We start from the raw sequence: 20,165 nt of genomic DNA on the forward strand, positions 1-20,165 counted from the left end.
GTTTCCTTTAAGCGTTAGATTACAAGGTTCTGGAGCAGATGTGTGTTTAATGAGGTTCTGTGGCAGCTGCTGTCCAGCGTGGTGCTTACTTCAAAAGGAGGGATTCAACATGGGATAAGATGGAAGTCAAAAGCAAGGGGACAGTAAATGTAAAAGAGGGATCGATCTTAAGTAGGGACACAACCTTAGACCCCTGTACACGAACCATGTTTTAGGATGTGTTTTTTTTCTACAGACATCCCCATTTATGTCTGGTATTTTGACCTCTCTGTTGGTCACCTTAGGGGTATGGGGCCCCCTTAGGATTTTTGCCCAGAGGGCTCTAGTTACGCCACTGTATGTAGTACAGCATCAGAGGTGTGGTGGTCTCAGGAGCTGTGTCTATCCTTCAGTAGCAGAAGCCATTGGTATGTGAGGTGTATCTGATGCTGGAATAGGACATAGGGAAGATCTAGCACACTCCGAAGGCAGCATCCTGCGTGAGTGCTCCATCTATACATTATAGCTTACTGACAGGTGCTGTATTATTAATAGCCCCTATGCTGTATAGTATCATAGTACTTTAGTGCATTCTTGTGCTCAGAAAGCACCCGCTGAAGTATACAGGGCATGCTGTCGCATGTAGTCCCACAGCATAAACAGAAGAGGGTTAGCTGTGATATCTGGCCATCAGACGCCCCTTATTAGTGGATAGGACTCTCCTATGCTACACTCCAATAGAAGAGAATGTGGCGACCTTTTAGCTATGAATTGATGGAGGGAAATTAATGTAATGGGCGAAATTAGGTCAGATGTGCAAAAGGTGTCTGTTGTCTGCAGCTGAACAAGAGAAAATCATTTATTAGTCTTTCTAGAATCTGAACATATTTAGAGGGTGTGGTAGGAAATCTGTGTAGGGGCTAAAACACACAGTCGTGCAGAGTCCTGTGTCACAAGCTGACCACACTGTAGGGATGGGATTCCTTGCATCATACTGATCTATGCTTTCCCCACTAAATTAAACCTCCGCTTAGTGATATTGGTGATATATTCACCCATAGAAAACAATACAATGTTTGAGATCTTCATTGAAACCATATGAACATTCTTGACTGGACCAGCCAGAGCCTTGACCTAAACCCAATTGAGCATCTCTGGAAAGACTTGAAAATGGCCTCCACCAATGTTCATCATCCAAACTGAGGGAACTGGAGAGGATCTGCAAGGAAGTGGCAGAGGATCCCCAAATCCAGGCATTGCATCTTCCCAAAAAGACTCATGGCTGTACTAGCTCAAAGGGGTCAAGATGAGATGCAGAGTGTACATTGATGAGCAAAGTAAAAGATATTCTTTGATCTTACCAATTCGCTGTAACTAAACAAAAAGTGAAAAATTTAAAGGGGTCTGAATACTTTCTGTACCCACTGTATAGGAGCCAATACAGCAACCATTGAAATGGACCCAACCATACAAATGAACACTATGGGGCACATTTACTTACCCGTCCATGTCGCGATCCCCGTTCCGAAATGTCTGACGATCATGCATTGTGCTGCGATTCACGTAGATTGTGAGCCTGATTTCCTGCATGTGTCTCCTCCCCAGCTCATGTCCGCCGGAGTTCACCATCAGTGCATGTCTTGAGACACAATTTTAAAGTTAAATCCCGCGCTTGGTCCAAATCAGTCGGATCATCCGTTGGCCCATCCCCTGATTTGTGTCGCATGAAATACGATCGCATGTGACACAATCCCCTGCTAAATGCAGCGCAAATCGGAAAACAACGGAATATCCGACATAAGTGCGGTCCGTGGACCCTTAGAAAATAAGCGCCTATGGATTTACCAAACAAATACAATAATTCTCCTTGGATGATCTTAACTAACACACCACTGGAAAACTTTAATACATCAAACACACCACTGAACACATGGATGGACAAAATCAACACAACAATGGGGCTCATTTTCTAAGGGTCTGCCGACCTCATTTTCGTGGGTTTTCCCGATGATTTCCGTGTTGCGCCGCATTTAACAGGGGTTTCTGGCGCATGCGATTGGATTGGCACATCGGCGCCGGCTTTCACGCAACACAAATCGGGGGCGGGACGATTTAACATTGCAAATTGTGACATGCACTCACATACACCGGGAAGAAGAAGGTGAACTCCAGTGGACCTCAGCGGGGAAGCGACAGATGCAGGATCTGGGGCGCACAATACTGGTGAATCGCGCCGGACTTCATCTTCGTCGGACCGTCCGGATCATGGATTGCGACAAGACTGGGTAAGTAAATGTGCCCCAATGGATCTAATGAACCAACAGACCACTGGACACCGTGGACAGACTTCAACAATACAGAACTTAACTCCATGGAGGGAATAAATCAAAAGACAGTATTCAAAACCATAACACTGTACTCCAAGAATGAACCAAATCAAAACACTATGACACTTTACATGGAAATAATCTAGACAGCACCGGGCACCATGGAAGCAATGAACAAACTCCATAAATAGACTAAACCCTCAGAGTGGACACCAATAAAGAACTTACCAACACTACATTGTCCAAAATAGATGAAGTGAACTAAAATATCAATGGAAATTTTAAATAGAAACAACTAACAAACCACTTGACATCATAAAAGGACCACTGGACACCTTGTAGAATGACTAGACAATTTGGATGGACTGAACCAACTAGCTACTGGATGGCATGAAGCGACACAACTAACACACTATTGGACACCATAGGTGGACCAAGGTAATGTACTACTTAACTCCAGAGATCAGGGGTGCACAACCCACGATGTACGGCAAAAATGGAAAAAAACATGTGCAGTAAGCAGACAGGATTGTGTGTAAGTTATTCACACTTATTAGCTGCCGCATGGGTTCAGACAATTTCCACCATCATTAATATGGTCTTGTTTGTGCGCCGTAGTGTAGTCTGCTCTGGGGTGTATGTTACTTATTGTACACATGCAGTATTATGCAGTGGTGGTTTCTGGGGGGTATTTGCTCTGTGCTATGCGGCCCCCTGAAGGGTAGCGGCATGACAATGTGGCCCTCTGAACAAGAAAGGTTGTGAACCTCTACCGTAGATGGACCAAACTAATACACCACTAGGGATGGACCAAACTAATACACCACTAGGGATGGACCAAACTAATACACCACTAGGGATGGACCAAACTAATACACCACTAGGCACCATAGATGGACCAAACTAATACACCACTGGCACCATAGATGGATCAAACGAATTCACTACTAATCTCCACAGATGGACCAAACTGATACACTGGATCACTGGACACCATAAAGGACCAAACTAATACACTACTGGCACCATAGATGGACCAAACTAATACACCACTGGCAGCATAGATGGACCAAACTAATACACCACTGGCACCATAGATGGACCAAACTAATACACCACTGGCACCATAGATGGATCAAACGAATTCACTACTAATCTCCACAGATGGACCAAACTGATACATCACTGTACACCATAAAGGACCAAACTAATTCATTACTGGACACCATAAAGGACGAAACTAATACACTACTGCAGTGATGGGCAACCTTTTGAGCTTGGTGTGTCAAAATTCACCAAAAAACCGAGCATAACTCGGGTGGTGTGTCACCTTGACAAAAAAAAACATAATTTTGTGACATTTATAGTTTAAATAACAAATATGTATAATTATTTAACTTCTAGGGTACTTTAACCCTAGGTTGTCTGATTGATCCTACCATGTACTGCCATACTACAGTGGGGATTTTCCACATTATCTATTACTATGTACAAATCGCACATTGTAATAGATCGGTTACAATCAGACACGTGTGGAAATGCTTAGTAACCTGTGAACTTTCAGTCATGGTTATTGTGAGGACGCAGATGCCGCTGTCTGCATCTCCTTCAGGAGGAGCAAAATAATAGCAATGTATGGCGATTTGCAAGCAGTTGTGATTACTTCAGGGCTTGTACGTCACAAAACTGACACACAAGCCATGATATCTATTATACAGTCACTGACCTTACTCACTGTATGATGAGAGTGGTTGTCCTCCCTCAACCCTGCTGTGGAGATGGTAAGTGTAGAGATGGCAGCTGCTGGGACATCACACAAGGCAGCAGCAATGTGGCCTCTGTCTGTGCTGCCACTCTCCCCCCTCCACAACTATCAGGAGCTGCAGAGGAGTATCTTTGGTGTATGGCCAGGTAACTTCTCCTGCTGTGCCAGGTGCTGATACCTGGGCTGACTGGAGACACGAGGCACAGCTCACACAGCGGGACGGGACGGCCCGGGGAGGAGGAGGAAGTGCTGGGAGCTCAGTGCATGACAATCTCTCAGCCTCCCGGCTACTGCACCTGGCCGTGTAGGAGCCGAGAATGAAACTTAACTCTCAGGCGGTCGCGTGTCAATGAAAATGGCTACGTGTGTCAGCACTGACATGCGTGTCATAGGTTCGCCATCACTGCACTACTGGCACCATAGATGGACCAAACTAATACACCACTGGCACCATAGATGGACCAAACTAATACACCACTGGCACCATAGATCGACCAAATTAATACACCACTGGCACCATAGATGGACCAAACTAATACACCACTGGCACCATAGATGGACCAAACTAATACAACACTGGCACCATAGATGGACCAAACTAATACACCACTGGCACCATAGATGGACCAAACTAATACACCACTAGGCACCACAGATGGACCAAACTATTACACCACTGGCACCATAGATTGACCAAACTAATACACCACTAGGCACCATAGATGGACCAAACTAATACACCACTGGCACCATAGATGGACCATACTAATACACCACTGGCACCATAGATGGACCATACTAATACATCACTGGCACCATAGATTGACCAAACTATTACACCACTGGCACCATAGATTGACCAAACTAATACACCACTGGCACCATAGATGGACCAAACTAATACACCACTGGCACCATAGATGGACCAAACTAATACACCACTGGCACCATAGATAAACCAAACTAATACACCACTGGCACCATAGATGGACCAAACTAATACACCACTGGCACCATAGGAGGATCAAACTAATACACCACTGGCACCATAGATGGACCAAACTAATACACCACTGGCACCATAGGAGGATCAAACTAATACACCACTAGGCACCACAGATGGACCAAACTATTACACCACTGGCACCATAGATTGACCAAACTAATACACCACTAGGCACCATAGATGGACTAAACTAATACACCACTGGCACCATAGATGGACCATACTAATACACCACTGGCACCATAGATTGACCAAACTATTATACCACTGGCACCATAGATTGACCAAACTAATAAACCACTGGCACCATAGATTGACCAAACTAATGTACAACTAGGCACCATAGATGGACCAAACTATTACACCACTTGGCACCATAGATGGATCAAACGAATTCACTACTAAACTCCGCAGATGGACCAAACTGATACATCACTGGACACCATAAAGGACCAAACTAATACACCACTGGACACAGATTATAATATAGGCGGTTGGGGGGTAGCCCAGGGCCCAAGCCTTCTAAGGGGTCTATGGCCTCCAAATCACCCACCACATTTTATACTAAAAAGAACCTGCACCCATAAAATCCTTGTACATGTGTTCATGCTTTCAAGCTATTTCAGGACCATTGAAGGACCGATTGAAAGCAGGAAGATGGGACATATCTATCCTCCATTCCCCAAGAAGCCTGATTCTAGTACTACCGTATATGTAGGAAGTGTACGGCCTATAATATTCATACAGCCCAGGGCCTATGATATCTTAATCCACTCCTGACTGGACACCATAGATCAATAATGGCAAACCTTTTAGGCCCAAACTACAACTAAAACTCAATATTTTTCGCAAAGTGCCAATGCGACAATTTAAGCAGTAACTTATTACTCCCTGCTCTTTCACAGGTTTAAATTGTATAGGCACCTGAGGGAAACCAATACAGTAGAAAGAAGAAGAAGAAGAAGTTTGGATTATCTTTGTAGCTTCCTTCTGGGGTCCTAGGCTGCCTGGGACTGCAAGAGGCCTTGAGTCCTGTCTGGCAAACTCTACCCCGGGGTGATGGCAAGGGTGCCCATAAAGAGGACTCCGATTGCCACCTCTGGCACCAGTGCCATAGGTTCACCACCACTGCCATAGATCGACCAAACTAATTCACTACTAAACTCCACAGATGGACCAAACTAATACATCACTGGAACCATAGATGGACACAAACAAAGATGCTACTGGACACCATGGGGTGAAATAACACACCCCTGGACTCTTTTGAGGGGCTGAAGCATGAGATGAGTGCTCCTCCAGGAGAGCTGCAGCTTCCTCTGTGCAGTGCTAGGGTGGCTGTGGTCGGGGGGCAGGTCGCTGTGGTCAAGGGGCAGGTGGCTGTGGTCGGGGGCAGGTGGCTGTGGTTGGGGGGTCAGGTCGCTGTGGTCGAGGGGCAGGTGGCTGTGGTTGGGGAGCAGGTGGCTGTGGTCGGGGGGCAGGTGGCTGTGGTCGGGGGGCAGGTCGCTGTGGTCGTGGGGCAGGTCGCTGTGGTCGAGGGGCAGGTGGCTGTGGTCGGCGGGGCAGGTGGCTGTGGTCGGGGGGGCAGGTCGCTGTGGTGTTGGGGCAGGTGGCTGTGGTCGGGGGGCAGGTGGCTGTGGTCAGGGGGCAGGTGGCTGTGTTCGTGGGGGCAGGTGGCTGTGGTCGGGGGCAGGTGGCTATGGTCTGGGGGCAGGTGGCTGTGGTCGGCGGGGCAGGTGGCTGTGGTCGGGGGGCAGGTGGCTGTGGTCGGGGGGCAGGTGGCTGTGGTCGGGGGCAGGTGGCTGTGGTCGGGGGGGAAGGGCAGGTGGCTGTGGTCGGGGGGCAGGTCACTGTGGTCGAGGGGCAGGTGGCTGTGGTCGGGATTCAGGTGGCTGTGGTGGGGGGGCAGGTCGCTGTGGTGGGGGTTCAGGTGGTTGTGGTGGGGGGGGCAGGTGACTGTGGTCGGGGGGGGGCAGGTGGCTGTGACCGGTCGCTGTGGTGGGGGTTCAGGTGGTTGTGGTGGGGGGCAGGTGACTGTGGTCGGGGGGGGGCAGGTGGCTGTGACCGGTCGCTGTGGTGGGTGTTCAGGTGGTTGTGGTCGGGGGCAGGTCGCTGTGGTGGGGGTTCAGGTGGTTGTGGTCGGGGGGCAGGTGGCTGTGGTCGGGGGCAGGTCGCTGTGGTCGGGAGGGGGGGGGGCAGCGGCTGCTGTCAGGTGCGGGGCCGGAGCTGTCACCCGGCAGTCTGTCCGCTGTCAGTCCAGCTGTGGCGGCTGCTGGTCCGTCCTCTTGCCCAGCTGCGGCGCCCCCTCCTCCCTGCATACAGCCGCCTCCTCCGCTGCCTCCTCCCCCTGTGTCTCCCTCCTCCAGCACCGGCTGCCATCCTCCTCTCCCTCCATCTCTGTCCGGCTCCCTAGCGGGACCTCAATGACCACACCATGATGACAGGCATCGCTGCTGCCTCCTTCTTCTCCAATGCCTGCCGCTTCGGGGGTTGTGGGCTCCACTTTACCACCTTGGCCGAGCTGATCGAGCACATCGAGGACAACCATATCGGTGAGTGCCCGCTGCAGCCCTCTGCTCCTGGGTGCCCCTGGGTGAGCTGTGCAGGTGGTGCATGTGCAGGGTGCCAGGGCTGGGCTGGCATCACTGTGCAGGGCACGCTGACTAGTGGCACCCTGCACTCACCTACCCACCCCCTCCCTAGGTGTCCGCCCCATGGGTGAGGGGTCGGCGCTGCTGCAGCCACCCCCGGGCTCCGTGCCCTGGGGGGCAGCCCTGGGTCTCCCCCGCGTCCTGCCAGCTGTGTTGCTAGGTGTGGTGCCGGGCACAGCGCTGTCACCTCCTGTCATGTGTGCACAGCGGCCGGTGCCCCCTCTCCTGGCAGATGTGTATTATGTGCGCTGCTGCTGCAGCCTGTGTCGTGCTGGGCTAGGCCTGAGGAGGAGGAGTAGCAGGGGGTGTGTGTCCGGGGCTCTGGGAGCACCCGTGCCCGTTACCAGGCAGTGCTGGGCATGGGGCAGCAGCTTGTGTGCCCTCCATGCTGAGCCCCTGCACTCACTGCCCAGTGCTGTGCCCATAGTGTCAGGAGGTGCACCCCTTACAGTGCCATGTTATTAAAGTGCCCTGCAGACAACAGTAGTGGGCACTTGTACCCCCTCTATCCGGTAATGTGGCTTCCTGATGCCCCCTGGCCTGGCTGAGCATGCATGTGTATTTCAGTAGGTCAGATGCCCTATTCCTGGGAAATGATGGATCATTTAGGCTGTTGTTGTGGTTGTTCATCTGATAAGTTCTTGTAGGTCCAGTGCTGTCGTTGTGCTGGTCCTGTACAGTCTATAATACCCGACAGGGATGGCATATATGCATATATATGACTGCAGCCAATCACAGGCCTCGGTGCTCTCATATAACGTATGGAAGTGACATTGTATATATTTGATCAACGATCAAAGCCTTTGACTTATAGCCTGTCACTTATAGGACATTTACCATCAGGATGAAGAATTGTAAACCAAGCACACTGACATACTGGTGTGAGCCCCCTCTGACAGGATATGCTCTTCTTATGTCCTGTTTTTTTAAAAAGGCTTTTAAAATGATGCTGATTAGCCTGAGGGGCTCCAGGCTGCATAGATGTCAATGAAGCTTGAAGCCCCTCAGGCTCATTCAGATAATTTTTAAAAACGGCATAGGAAGCTTAAAGAGGACCTGTCACCCATAAAAATGCAGGCTGCACTGTATTCATGAGGGGGTGCAACTAGGAGGAAGCTCGCCAGTCACCACCGGCCTATGGAGTGGGAGGGGCGGCCCGGGGACCATCCCCTCATGAATACGCCCAAATGCACACAGTGCGGTCCGCCGTTTCTATTGTACAGCGCGGTAGTGTCTGCTAGCGTTATTGGAGGGTTCTGATAGTGCTAGCAGTGTAACGCTGCTACATCTGTTGTAGCACTAGGAGCTGATTACTTTAGTAAGCAGCTCCTAGTACCTTTTATATAGATGACAGATCCTCTTTAAAGAAGATTAGATCCTGAGGGCACACACCAGTATGTCAGTGTGCTTGGTTTACAATCCTGGTGGTAGTTTTCCTTTAATTTCAAATCGTGGAGGACATCTTTAGCTGCTCATTGAGCCACTGATATATAGATGACAGGCAGTGATAGGGTCTGTATGCAGCGCTTGCACTTAGTGGTTCCAGAGGAAAGGAGGGACCATCAATTACACCTCTGTATAACGCAGGGACCATCATGGGAACACGGTTTGTCCATCACATTGCACACGATCGCTCCCCTGCGGCACTGGAGAGGTTACCGCCTTCAGCAAGGGTGCTAACACCAATAATTGCCATTATTTCCTCCTTTACGCCACCTCCACGCCAAGGGACATGAAGGTTCATGAAGGGGGCACGGCTGGTGGCAGAGTTAGCCAACATGCAAGGTGTTCCTGCCCGCGTAGTAGCTGTAACCTGCAAACGTTAGCAGGTTATAGCGCAATGGCGTAGAGTTGTAAGGCGGCACATGCCGACCGCCGTAGGCCAGAGCCTCCTGATATGTAAAGGGGTTGTGTGTGTATTCAAGATATGTCAGTGCATGGTGTGCACTGAGTCTCCATGGTAACAGACAACAAACAAAAATATGTAGTCTGATTTGTCCTGATTCTGGTCAACCTGCTTTATGTAAGTTTGAAAAAAGTATTGGACAAATGGAAGAAAATCTGAGGCTGCAAGACTGCAGATTCACACCACACTTACTTGCTGTTTAGTAGCATTGACATGGAGGGTAAGCATTGAGTTTGGGCATAGTAGAAAAGATTGTCTAGGGCTCTATAGCAAGGGGACCCCAGTATTTTCTTCCTGTACATTACAAGTAGAATGCTAGCTGATGGGGGGCTGCGGTATAACACTTCTATAACTGCACAAGCCCGTGGTAAACCCTGTTGTAAAATTTGTAGAGTTTCATGGTCTCTGCTCTTGAGTCCTGTCCATTCACAGAGGAAAAAGTCTGACCCAGTATCTGTATAATATAGTAAGTGCCTTAGTTGACAAGCGATATCTGCTTCTGTATAATGTGTGTGAATATAAATACAGGCAGTCCCTGGGTACAAGTACAAGATAGGGTCCATAGGTTTGTTTGTAAGTTGAATTTGTATGTAAGTTGAAACTGTATATTTTATAATTGTAGTTACAGACAATTTTATTTTTGCCCCAGTGACAATTGTAGTTTCAAAATTTTTTGCTTTAATGGGACCAAGAATTATCAATAATGCTTCATTGACACCTTACAGCTGATGATTGCAATCTGGGACTATAGTAACGTATCCAGAGAGCTTCACCAGAGGTCACAGGGGGCAGAGAGGTCTGTTTTTAACTAGGGGTCTGTAAGTTGGGTGTCCTTAAAGGACACCTGTCATCAGGTCTCTGCCACTATTTCTGTCACTACTACCTGTTGGAGCAGCTCACAAAGATCCCATCCCAGCCTTTATCTAGTTATTTCATACATTATTCATTATAAAATCATCTTTTCTTTATTACGTAAATGAGGCTGGTCACATGGTGGTCTGCTGACATGCTGCATCCTCCTAATATACAGGTGTGAGACACAGACATCTGCTACACAAGTACCTGACATGTTGTGCTATAACATGGCTGCCTGGAGCTGTTGTATCTTTCACATGCACACACAGGCTGCAGGGGGTGTGGCCACCAGCAAGCACATGGAGCAGCCATCACATCATTATACAGGCTGTCAGTCAAGCACTGGGGGTGTGGCTGTGCCTCCCACTCATGAATTAGCTGGACAGCTTGAATATGCTAATGACTCATTGGACATTTCACAGGTCATTTGCATACAACTTTAGGACCTCATTGCTTAGGTTTACAGGCATGTAGAGGGACAATGAAGGGATAGAGGCAATGCTCTCTAATGGCAGTTTATGAAAATATATTTAGATTGGGGAGGGGTTATTTTGCATGACGGGTTCTCTTTAAGTAGGGGACCACCTGTAAGCATGTGGCCCATGTATATGTGCTTGTATTTATTTCTAAGGAATTGTATATGTGTACGTCTGCTTGCATGAATGCCTCTATGTAGGAACTTGTGCTTGTAGGAAGTATGTGTGTCTGGATGTGTACAGGTGCTTGTATATTTGTGTTTGTCTTACCAATACTCAATATGAAATGTCCACAGAGCTCCGTATAGTCTGTACATACAGGGAGAGATTTATCAACAGTGTCTGAAAGCAACACTATTCTAATTGTTCATGGTAACCAATTAAAGCTCAGGTTTAATTTTCCACAGCTGTTTATAAAAGTTGAGCTCTGATTGGTTTCTATGAGCAACTAGAGCAGTTTGGCTCTGATACAGTATCAATAAATGAGGCCAATAGGATATAGTCATTAGCCTGGCATCAGATGGAGGAGCAGACAGCATGGAATAAGTAGTAGAAACCAGCATTGAAACAATTCCAGATGGAGGGATTGTTTGGGAACAGGGGAGACCCCCTGCCAACTTTGTTACTTACATCCACAGATCTACACAAAGATGGTCTCAGAGAAACACTGCACAGGTAACAAACCTCAGCTTTGATGGCCTTCACTGAGATGGATTGCAAACTGCTCAATAGATGATGAATGCCATAGGCAAAGTTGTTCTAAATGACTATAAATACTGATTTTTGAAAAAAGATATGGGAATATGGGGATGTGACTTTCAGATTGAATTCCTATTGGGGCCTGTACTGGTTTTCCTTTACAGCTATATTTGATCTCCTTCTCTTCACGTTATGTTATGACAATTCCACACATAAAAAACATACTGCAGAAACTACTACATGGAAATTTCACAGCATGTTCGCTTGAAAGCTGCACTATTTATTTTTGGTGATTTTTTTATACAGAATCTATAAAGTAACTATCCTAGCATCTTTCATCATATGGATAAGCATGGAGCATGGAATAGGTAGTAGGATCCAGCAGTGAAATAATTATATGAAGTGATTAGCCTGTGCTGTTTGGCCGCTACAGGCTAATATAGCTTCTCTGCTGTGTATATGAGAGTTTCCAGAGCAGAAGGTAGGAGGGGTTCAAAGGATTCTATGACACAGCTTTAGGTGCAGAGAGAGAAAGTTCTGTAAACAAAGAACTTTTACAGAGATAATCAGCACATCCAGAGATTGGCTAACCTGAGGAGGATAGCAAAGAAACTCCTGGCCATAAAAGTAATAGACAAAGTTGTTAAAGGGGTTATCCGGTTATAAAAAATTTCTTATGGCCTGGCTGGAGCGGGCTATTTAAAAATAATAAACGTGTACTTACCTCCTCCGACGCCGCCAATGTCCCGCTCCTCCCATCTCTCAACGTTATAAGCACTGGAAGATGGTGTCGGATGGGAACTTCCGGCCATCAGGAAGCTCACTGTGCGCCCCTGTAAGCAAACCAACGCACAGATGAGACGGACCACGGTGCAGGACATCAGCAGCGCCGGACGAGGTAAGTACACGTTTATTATTTTTAAATAGACCACCCCAGGCGGGCCCTAAGTAAATTTTTACACCTGGATAACCCCTTTAATGGGACTTCCATAAATATAGAAATCCCCCGAGGGGGGGGTAGGTCAGTAATGAAAAAAAAAAATAGAGCACATTTCCGTGTCAGTCCAGTCCAGAGCTGGAAGCTCCGCTGGGTCTGTAGACCTCCTTCATCCAACGAGTGACCTCATTGGTCCAAGGAGGCCACTCAATGGATAAAAAGGGTCCCCTGACTCCACCCGCTTTCCTCTGATCTTCCTTTTGGGCTCTGGTGTAGCACAACCAGTAGAGTATTTACAGTATAAGACTCTAGTAAAAAATAAATGCCCTATATATATTATACTTTGGCTTCCTGGAGCTTCAAGAATTGTCTTCATTAATGCAACATTTTGTTAACTGAAAAGAAAAATCTCACCTGACTCCTCTGTTCCAATACTGGCCACCCAGTTTAGTCTGCATAAAAGAAAGTGGAAACTCCTTTAGGGTTAAGCTCCTAGATGACACTCCTGTTCTGCAGGTCACCACTGTAGCCAATCACAGGCCTCAGCGGTAACCTCTACACAATGGGCACATCACTGATGAGGCCAGCTTATAACGCCAGGTGCCTACATCACTCTTGTCATCATATGTCATATTCATCTCTTTGATGGAGATCTAGATTCAGGTCAAATCATGTTCCATTATGTGATGCCCTCACCGAGGACTATCATTGTATGTGCTGCATGATAGGCCCCAGGCAGGGTCGGGCTTCTGAAGAGTGTGTTTATGTGGTATAGAACATGAGATGGCAGTAAGCCATAAAAGGGACTGTGTTTGGTGTTATTTTAATGATATGCCTGCTCAATTGAGGAATGCATCGAAATGTAAACAGGGCAGCTGAAAAAGGACAGCTTTATGTAGCTCTATATCCGTGTCCAAGACGTGAATAATTGGTATATGTCTGATATGAAATAAAAATATAATACATACTCTGACGATGAGAAAGAAACAAGCTTTCCAATTCACAGCCTTGCTACAAAGGTTTACATCAGAGTTTATATGATTTGTCAGTATCGATCAAAGGGATGACCCACGTCACATCTTAGAGAAGTGTTTAGAGAGTTCTCACACAGAAGCAGTCATACGTTGTCAGAGCCACGTTCACATGATGTGGATGTTATCTCTCAAATGGTTTGAGTATTGTAAAATAATTTCTGTGATATGGCTGACCTTACAATGAAATCATTTATTTTACTGGCAAAATACAAAGTGTGGAAATTCAACCTCGGAGTACAGCTTGGTGTGGTTTAAGGGGTTGACCACTTCCCAAACAATATCTGCAAAGATAAATGCTTGGTGGTTGCTTTCTGTTCTAAGCTGCAGGCATTCTGCACCTTCCTTGTCCTGGCGCTGATATAAAACTACGCCTACTCTGACAAAAATAGTAGGACTTGCTTGTGATGTCATTCATAGTGGCCCGGTTGTCTCTCAGGAAGCTCCAGCTCCAACACCCATGACCATGGCATTCACAGTAGCAACTTTTGTTGGTTCCCCCATCCCATCTATTGTCTCCAATCTGTCCAGAAGCTCTAGAACTAGATATCTTATGTGTGCACAGTTGTCTATCTGTACTGGATCGGGAGCAAACAGGTGACATTCAACTCTACTTACTCAGGAGAGCAGAGGGATGAAACAGAAGAAGGATATGGGCTCCGGGGTCTTTGGAATATTAAGTTCTGCCAACCTCTTTTAAATGTAGTTGACTAAAAGCTCTCTTACTAGTCTTGTTATACTAAAAGCAGAACTAACACAGAAACTCACCTTTCCGTCATATCATCGTAAAGAAGACCTGTCACCAGAACACACCAGTAATACCAGCTAGAAAGGGGTTAGAAGTCCTCCCATATCACCTAAAATTATCTGCCACAGAAGCATTGTTCCTTAATATGCAAATGAATAGAAATGAGTCAACTTCTGAAGAGAAGAGTCAAGTTATCTCCCAGATGGCCAGAGAACCACACCTCTTCTTTTGACTCACAGCTCTGTGTCTCTTCAAATCTCAGCCTGAGCAGACAGAAAGTACTCTCTCTGTCCAGAATAATGCCCCTCTGACTTGCATGGTGAATATAGCAGTGAGCGGGAAATTGCAGATCATCTTACCATTTCAGGCATCCTGTGATGGGCAGGGCCAAGTGCTGATAGGTGGAGCCAAAAGCCAGTGGGTGGGGCCAACATAATAAAAGGCAGAAAAAAGTTTAGGCTATGATTTTACTGGTGGGAGGAGGCAGATTTAAGTTGGATTGTGTTGCACTTTTCAACAAAGGCACAGCGGGGGGTTGAGTAACAGGCCCAGGCCCAGTTTATACCTGCATTTTACATAAAGGCCCACATTTATCAAAATGAGTGCAGTCTGTACTATGTGCAGTTTGCCTGTGTAGTGTGCTGAGTGCGCCAGATTAATCAAAACTGGCGCACAGTCTTCATAAATCTGGCACCCCCTGCACTGCTCGGGAAGGGTGCACCATTTCATTTGGTGCACTTTGTACGTGCTGCAGAGTTGTGTTTCATATCAGTTAGAAATGTGGTGCAGGTTGCGACTGAGCGCTAACACGCCCCTTTAGGTGCACATTTTTTCTTTCTCGACGAACACAGCGCACCCACAACACAAAACTGGTGCAGATACTTTAATAAATGTGGTCTATTATCCTCCGTCACTAAAACGATAATACAGTAATACAGTAGTGGAAGTCTAACGGATCTGTTGAAATGCTCATTGATGTCTATGGAATTCTAATGGCTTTTGTTAGTGTGTTCTTGTACCCCTTAGGTTTTCATTATCTGAGACTGAAAAATGCTACAGTTTCCATCCAATTCTCCACTCAAAAAACAAACTGTATTGGAAGCCATTAAAAGCCAATTGGAATCAATGAATATTTTAACAGTTCAGTTTATTACCGTTTTAATGACTAAAGATAAATACAGGTGTCCAAACGCAGGTTTGGGCTTAACTTTTAACCGGCAACATTTATTCATGTTTAAGGCGAGGGTTCTCGTTTCAGCAAAAAATTATATTATTTGTGTAATGAAAAGTTATACACTTTTTCAATATACTTTCTGTACCAATTCCTTACAGTTTTCTAGATCTCTTCTTGCAGTCATTCTATAGAAAGTGGACAGAAATGTGACCATGGTCACACAGGTGCACTGCTCGTTATATATCCCTGATCATGTGATGTCACACAGGTGCACTGCTCGTTATATCCATGATCATGTGATGTCACACAGGTGCACTGCTCGCTATATCCCTGATCATGTGATGTCACACAGGTGCACTGCTCATTATATCCCTGATCATGTGATGTCACACAGGTGCACTGCTCGTTATATCCCTGATCATGTGATGTCACAAAGGTGCACGGCTTGTTATATCACAGAGAGTAATCAGAGCTATGTGATACTAACAAGTTGTGCATCTGTGTGACCACGGACAGGTTTCTATCCACTGGAGGTAAACAAAGAAGCTTTTTAAAGAATGACTGCAAGCAGTTGTATAACTTTTTTCATACAAACAAAAGCATAGATTGCCGAAATGGGAATATCCCTTCAAATATCCTATTCTGTAGGCGTTTTTTAACACATGCGGTTTTTTACGGACTGCTTAAAAACTGCCCAAAACCGGGGTTCAAAACGCTACAAGTGCCGCTGGCCTAACCTGGAGAATGAAGCTACGGTCACACGCTGTGTTTTGTTTGCTTTTAACATATGCATTTTCAAACAGCTGAAGAGGAGATTTGCTTTATTACATTGTTGTTAACATTGCGTTTACAAAACGCAAGTGTAAATGAAATGTTAACAAACGTGTTTATAAAGTGTTAACAAATGCATGTTTTAACATCCTATTAACCGTGCTTTAACAAAGGGTTAACGCATGCGTTTTGTAACTATGTGACCGCGCCCCCAGAGTTAGCCTAGCACTTTGCTTCACATTTTTTGGCTCTCCCATACTGTTAAGTGGAGCGACAGGACCTATGCTCAACCGCTATGTCAATTAGGGAGAACAGGACTGGGGGTCTGATTCTCGTGATCGGTGAGGGTCTCAGTAGTCTAAGGGCGCATTCACACAATGCGATGATGCATTCCACTGGCCTATATTACATGCTAAGGTTACATTGCGTTTCCACTGCATCTGTTAAAATGCAATGTAACCTTACCATGTGATCAAGGCTGAAGCCAGTGGAATGCGGCAAAAACGCAACGCACAACGCAACGCATCCTGTGAATGCGCCCTGACCCTCCTCGATCACCTTATCATCCCTTATCCTGTGGATAGGAGATAACTTCAGTGAAGAAGTGAATCCAGCCAACATTTTGGAATCTCTGTCCCTCCCAATGAAAAGTTACAAGTTGCTTTTGGTGACTTTCTGTTCACTTTCATCTTTTGAAGTTTAACTTTAATTTGGAATTCATTAAGTCAATTCCAGTCTTGGAATAATATTTATGTAAAAAAAATGTTGTTTTTTTTTCTGTTGAAAGCTATATATACATATTTTATGGATATATTTCCGCAACTAGAATTTCACTTTTCATAGTGACATGATTAGGGGAGCCAACAGTTTTCATTTCATGTAGCTGCCAATCACTTTGGTAAAATATTAGGCTTAAGTTCCAAATCTGTATTAAGTCATGCCATTAAAAATAAATATTGGGAAATGGCAGACATTTTCATTTTGTCTTTTAGATTTATGTCTTTCATCGTTTTGCTATTTAGAGTACTGGTCAGCCACCTTACTCATACTTGTGGAGTTTGCCAATAGGAAGCCGAGAAGCTGGAATACACATTTGGCAGATGTTTAATGGCTATAAAGGGGTCCAATTAAAATGGAAATCATCTGTAATACAGCATTGTGTTAAAATGAGTAAAACACATTTAGGGTGATGCCACATTTAGGGTGAGGCGTTTTGAACGAGTTTTTTGCCTGTTTTTAAGCAGTCCATCAAAAAACGCATGTGTTTTTTGAAAACGCATCCGTTTTTGACAGGTTTGACCAATTATCTTAGTTCAAACTGGTCAAAAACAAATGCGTTTTCAGACAGACTGCTTATAAACGGGCCAAAAACGCATTCAAAACGCCACGTGTGGCATCACCCTTAGGCTATATTCACCCTGGAGGGGGATGTACATACGTCCCCCATAGGCCGGAAATGGGTTAATGACCTATCTTTCCCCATGTTACAGGGCCGTGCATTGTTGTGGAGGTTTCACCCGTCCCCTCTCCATCACGGCGAATGTATGGTAGCCCGGCAGGCTCATGTTCGTGTGAATGCAGCCTTACTAATAGATCCGGGCAAGTGATTGTGGTAGTTTTGTGGCTATCCATGGCCTCCTCCCTTCTAAAATCAATGTTAAAATCAAATAGCCTTTGTGGGGTTCTCCCTCAACACTCCCCCCTTCCACCTCCCTCTGCCTGCTATAATATCATGGCACCAGGGAGTTTTTGCACACAGTGGGAGAGGGAAGTGTCCCTGCACAGTGTAACAGCTACAACATGGATGGGCTCTGGTAATGTCCCCCAAGAGCACTTCTGGAACAATAGCATAATTTTAAAAGTTGATATTAGAATGAGGATATAAGGAGATTATCCCAGTCATTGGGGCATATTTATCAGGACCTCTGCGCACCGCCGGTGGCGCAGAGGCCCTGAAATAATCGCAAATGCTAGCTTATTGCTAGCTTTTGCGATTATTTTCCCCAATCCGCCACCTTCACGCCAGTGGGGCGTGAAGGGGCGTGAATGGGGGGCGCGGCCGTCCGAGCGGGGGGCGCGGCCGGACGGGAGTGGGCCGGCGCGGGGCGTTACTGTCCCCGCGCCTGCGCACTCGCTGCTGCCGGCGACTTTTCATACGTGAAAAGTTGCCGGTTGCGGTTTTTTCTACGCCAGGCCCTGCCTGGCATAGGATAAGCGCTGCGCAGCTGGCAGCCCGATACATCAAGAGGCAGAAGCCTCTTCATGTATCGGGCTGCGAATTTGCAGCGGCGGGGCTATCATACGCTGGTGCTCGTGCACCATTGTCCCCCATTGTGCCTAGATCTATGGCTAAGTGTCCTTAATTTATCATTATGGATTTTGATGGAAGATTTCCATTAGGGTGCAATCAAACGTTGCGTCTAAAGCATTGCATCAGCTGGAGAGAGATTTGACTAATTAAACATGTTAACATTTGTGTTTACATAACAGAACAATTAACACAATGTTAACGGATGTGTGTACATTATGATAACACATGCATTTGTTAACCCAATGTTAACCCATTAGTGTTATGTAAACTCTAGTATTAACCCCTTCCCGCCGCGGCCCTTTTTCGATTTTGCGTTTTCATTTTTCACTCCCCACATTCAAAAATCTGTAACTTTTTTATTTTTCCATGTACAGAGCTGTGTGATGGCTTATTTTCTGCATAACAAATTACACTTCAAATGGTGATATCTAATATTCCATGCCGTGTACCGGGAAGCGGGAAAAAAATTCCAAATGTAGTGAAATTGGTAAAAAAACGCAGTTGTGCCGTATTCTTGTGGGCTTGGATTTTACGGATTTCACTGTGCACCACAAATGATGTGTCTACTTTATTCTTTGGGTTGGTACGATTACGGGAATACCAAATTTGTATAGGTTTTATAATGTTTTCATACATTTAAAAAAATTAAAACCTCCTGTACAAAATTTTTGGGGGGGATTTTGCCATCTTCTGGCGCTAATAACTTTTTCATACTTTGGTGTATGGAGCTGTGGGTGGTGTCGTTTTTTGCAAATTTTGATGACGTTTACAATGTTATCATTTTTAGGACTGTACGACCTTTTGATCACTTTTTATAGAATTTTTAATTTTTTTTTAAATGGCAAAAAAGTGCCATTTTCGACTTTGGGCACGATTTTCCGTTACGGGGTAAACGCAGTGAAAAACCGTTATCATATTTTTATAGATCGGGCATTTTTGGACGCCGCGATACCTAAGGTGTTTATGATTTTTACTGTTTATTTATATTTATATCAATTCTAGGGAAAGGGGGGTGATTTGAATTTTTTGGTTTTTTTATTTTAGCTTTTTTTTTATTTTTATTTTTACTATTTTTCACACTTCCTAGGGTACGTAAACCCTAGGGTGTCTGTACGATCCTATCATATACTGCCATACTACTGTATGGCAGTATATGGGGATTTTACTACTCATACATTACAATGTGCGGACAGCACATTGTAATGAATGGGTTAACCTGAAGTATGGCAACGGATTGCCGCTCCCCAATGACGTCACGGGGAGCGACGATCCACGGAAAGATGGCGGCGCCGACACCTTTGTTACCGGTGAGCCTTTGCTGCTCCCGGCTATGGAGAGGGCTTGGCCCGCGAGCCCTCTCCATGTACCGGGACCCGACATGTGACGTACTACATGTCGGTAAGGGGTTAACAGCTGTTCAAAAAGGCAAATTCATTAATTTTGAAACGCATTTGTTAGACACGACGTGTGACTGCACCCTTACGCTCCCACTCCTCTCTAATGGTAAAGGGCATGTCAACAGCCAGTCA

General features: G+C 45.8%; 1 protein-coding gene across 1 annotated transcript in view; it reads left to right on the forward strand.

Moving 5' to 3' along the window:
• The first annotated feature begins 7,335 nt into the window (after positions 1 to 7,335).
• JAZF1 (JAZF zinc finger 1) overlaps positions 7,336 to 20,165 on the forward strand; it is a 190,481-nt gene continuing 177,651 nt past the window's right edge. The window contains exon 1 of the mRNA XM_072153721.1: positions 7,336 to 7,629. Coding sequence (XP_072009822.1) covers positions 7,512 to 7,629 — 118 coding nt within the window. The 5' untranslated portion in view covers positions 7,336 to 7,511. The remainder of the gene's footprint in view (positions 7,630 to 20,165) is intronic.

The sequence above is a fragment of the Engystomops pustulosus genome, chromosome 5, assembly GCF_040894005.1.
Source record: "Engystomops pustulosus chromosome 5, aEngPut4.maternal, whole genome shotgun sequence".
In the NCBI taxonomy this organism is placed as follows: domain Eukaryota; kingdom Metazoa; phylum Chordata; class Amphibia; order Anura; family Leptodactylidae; genus Engystomops; species Engystomops pustulosus.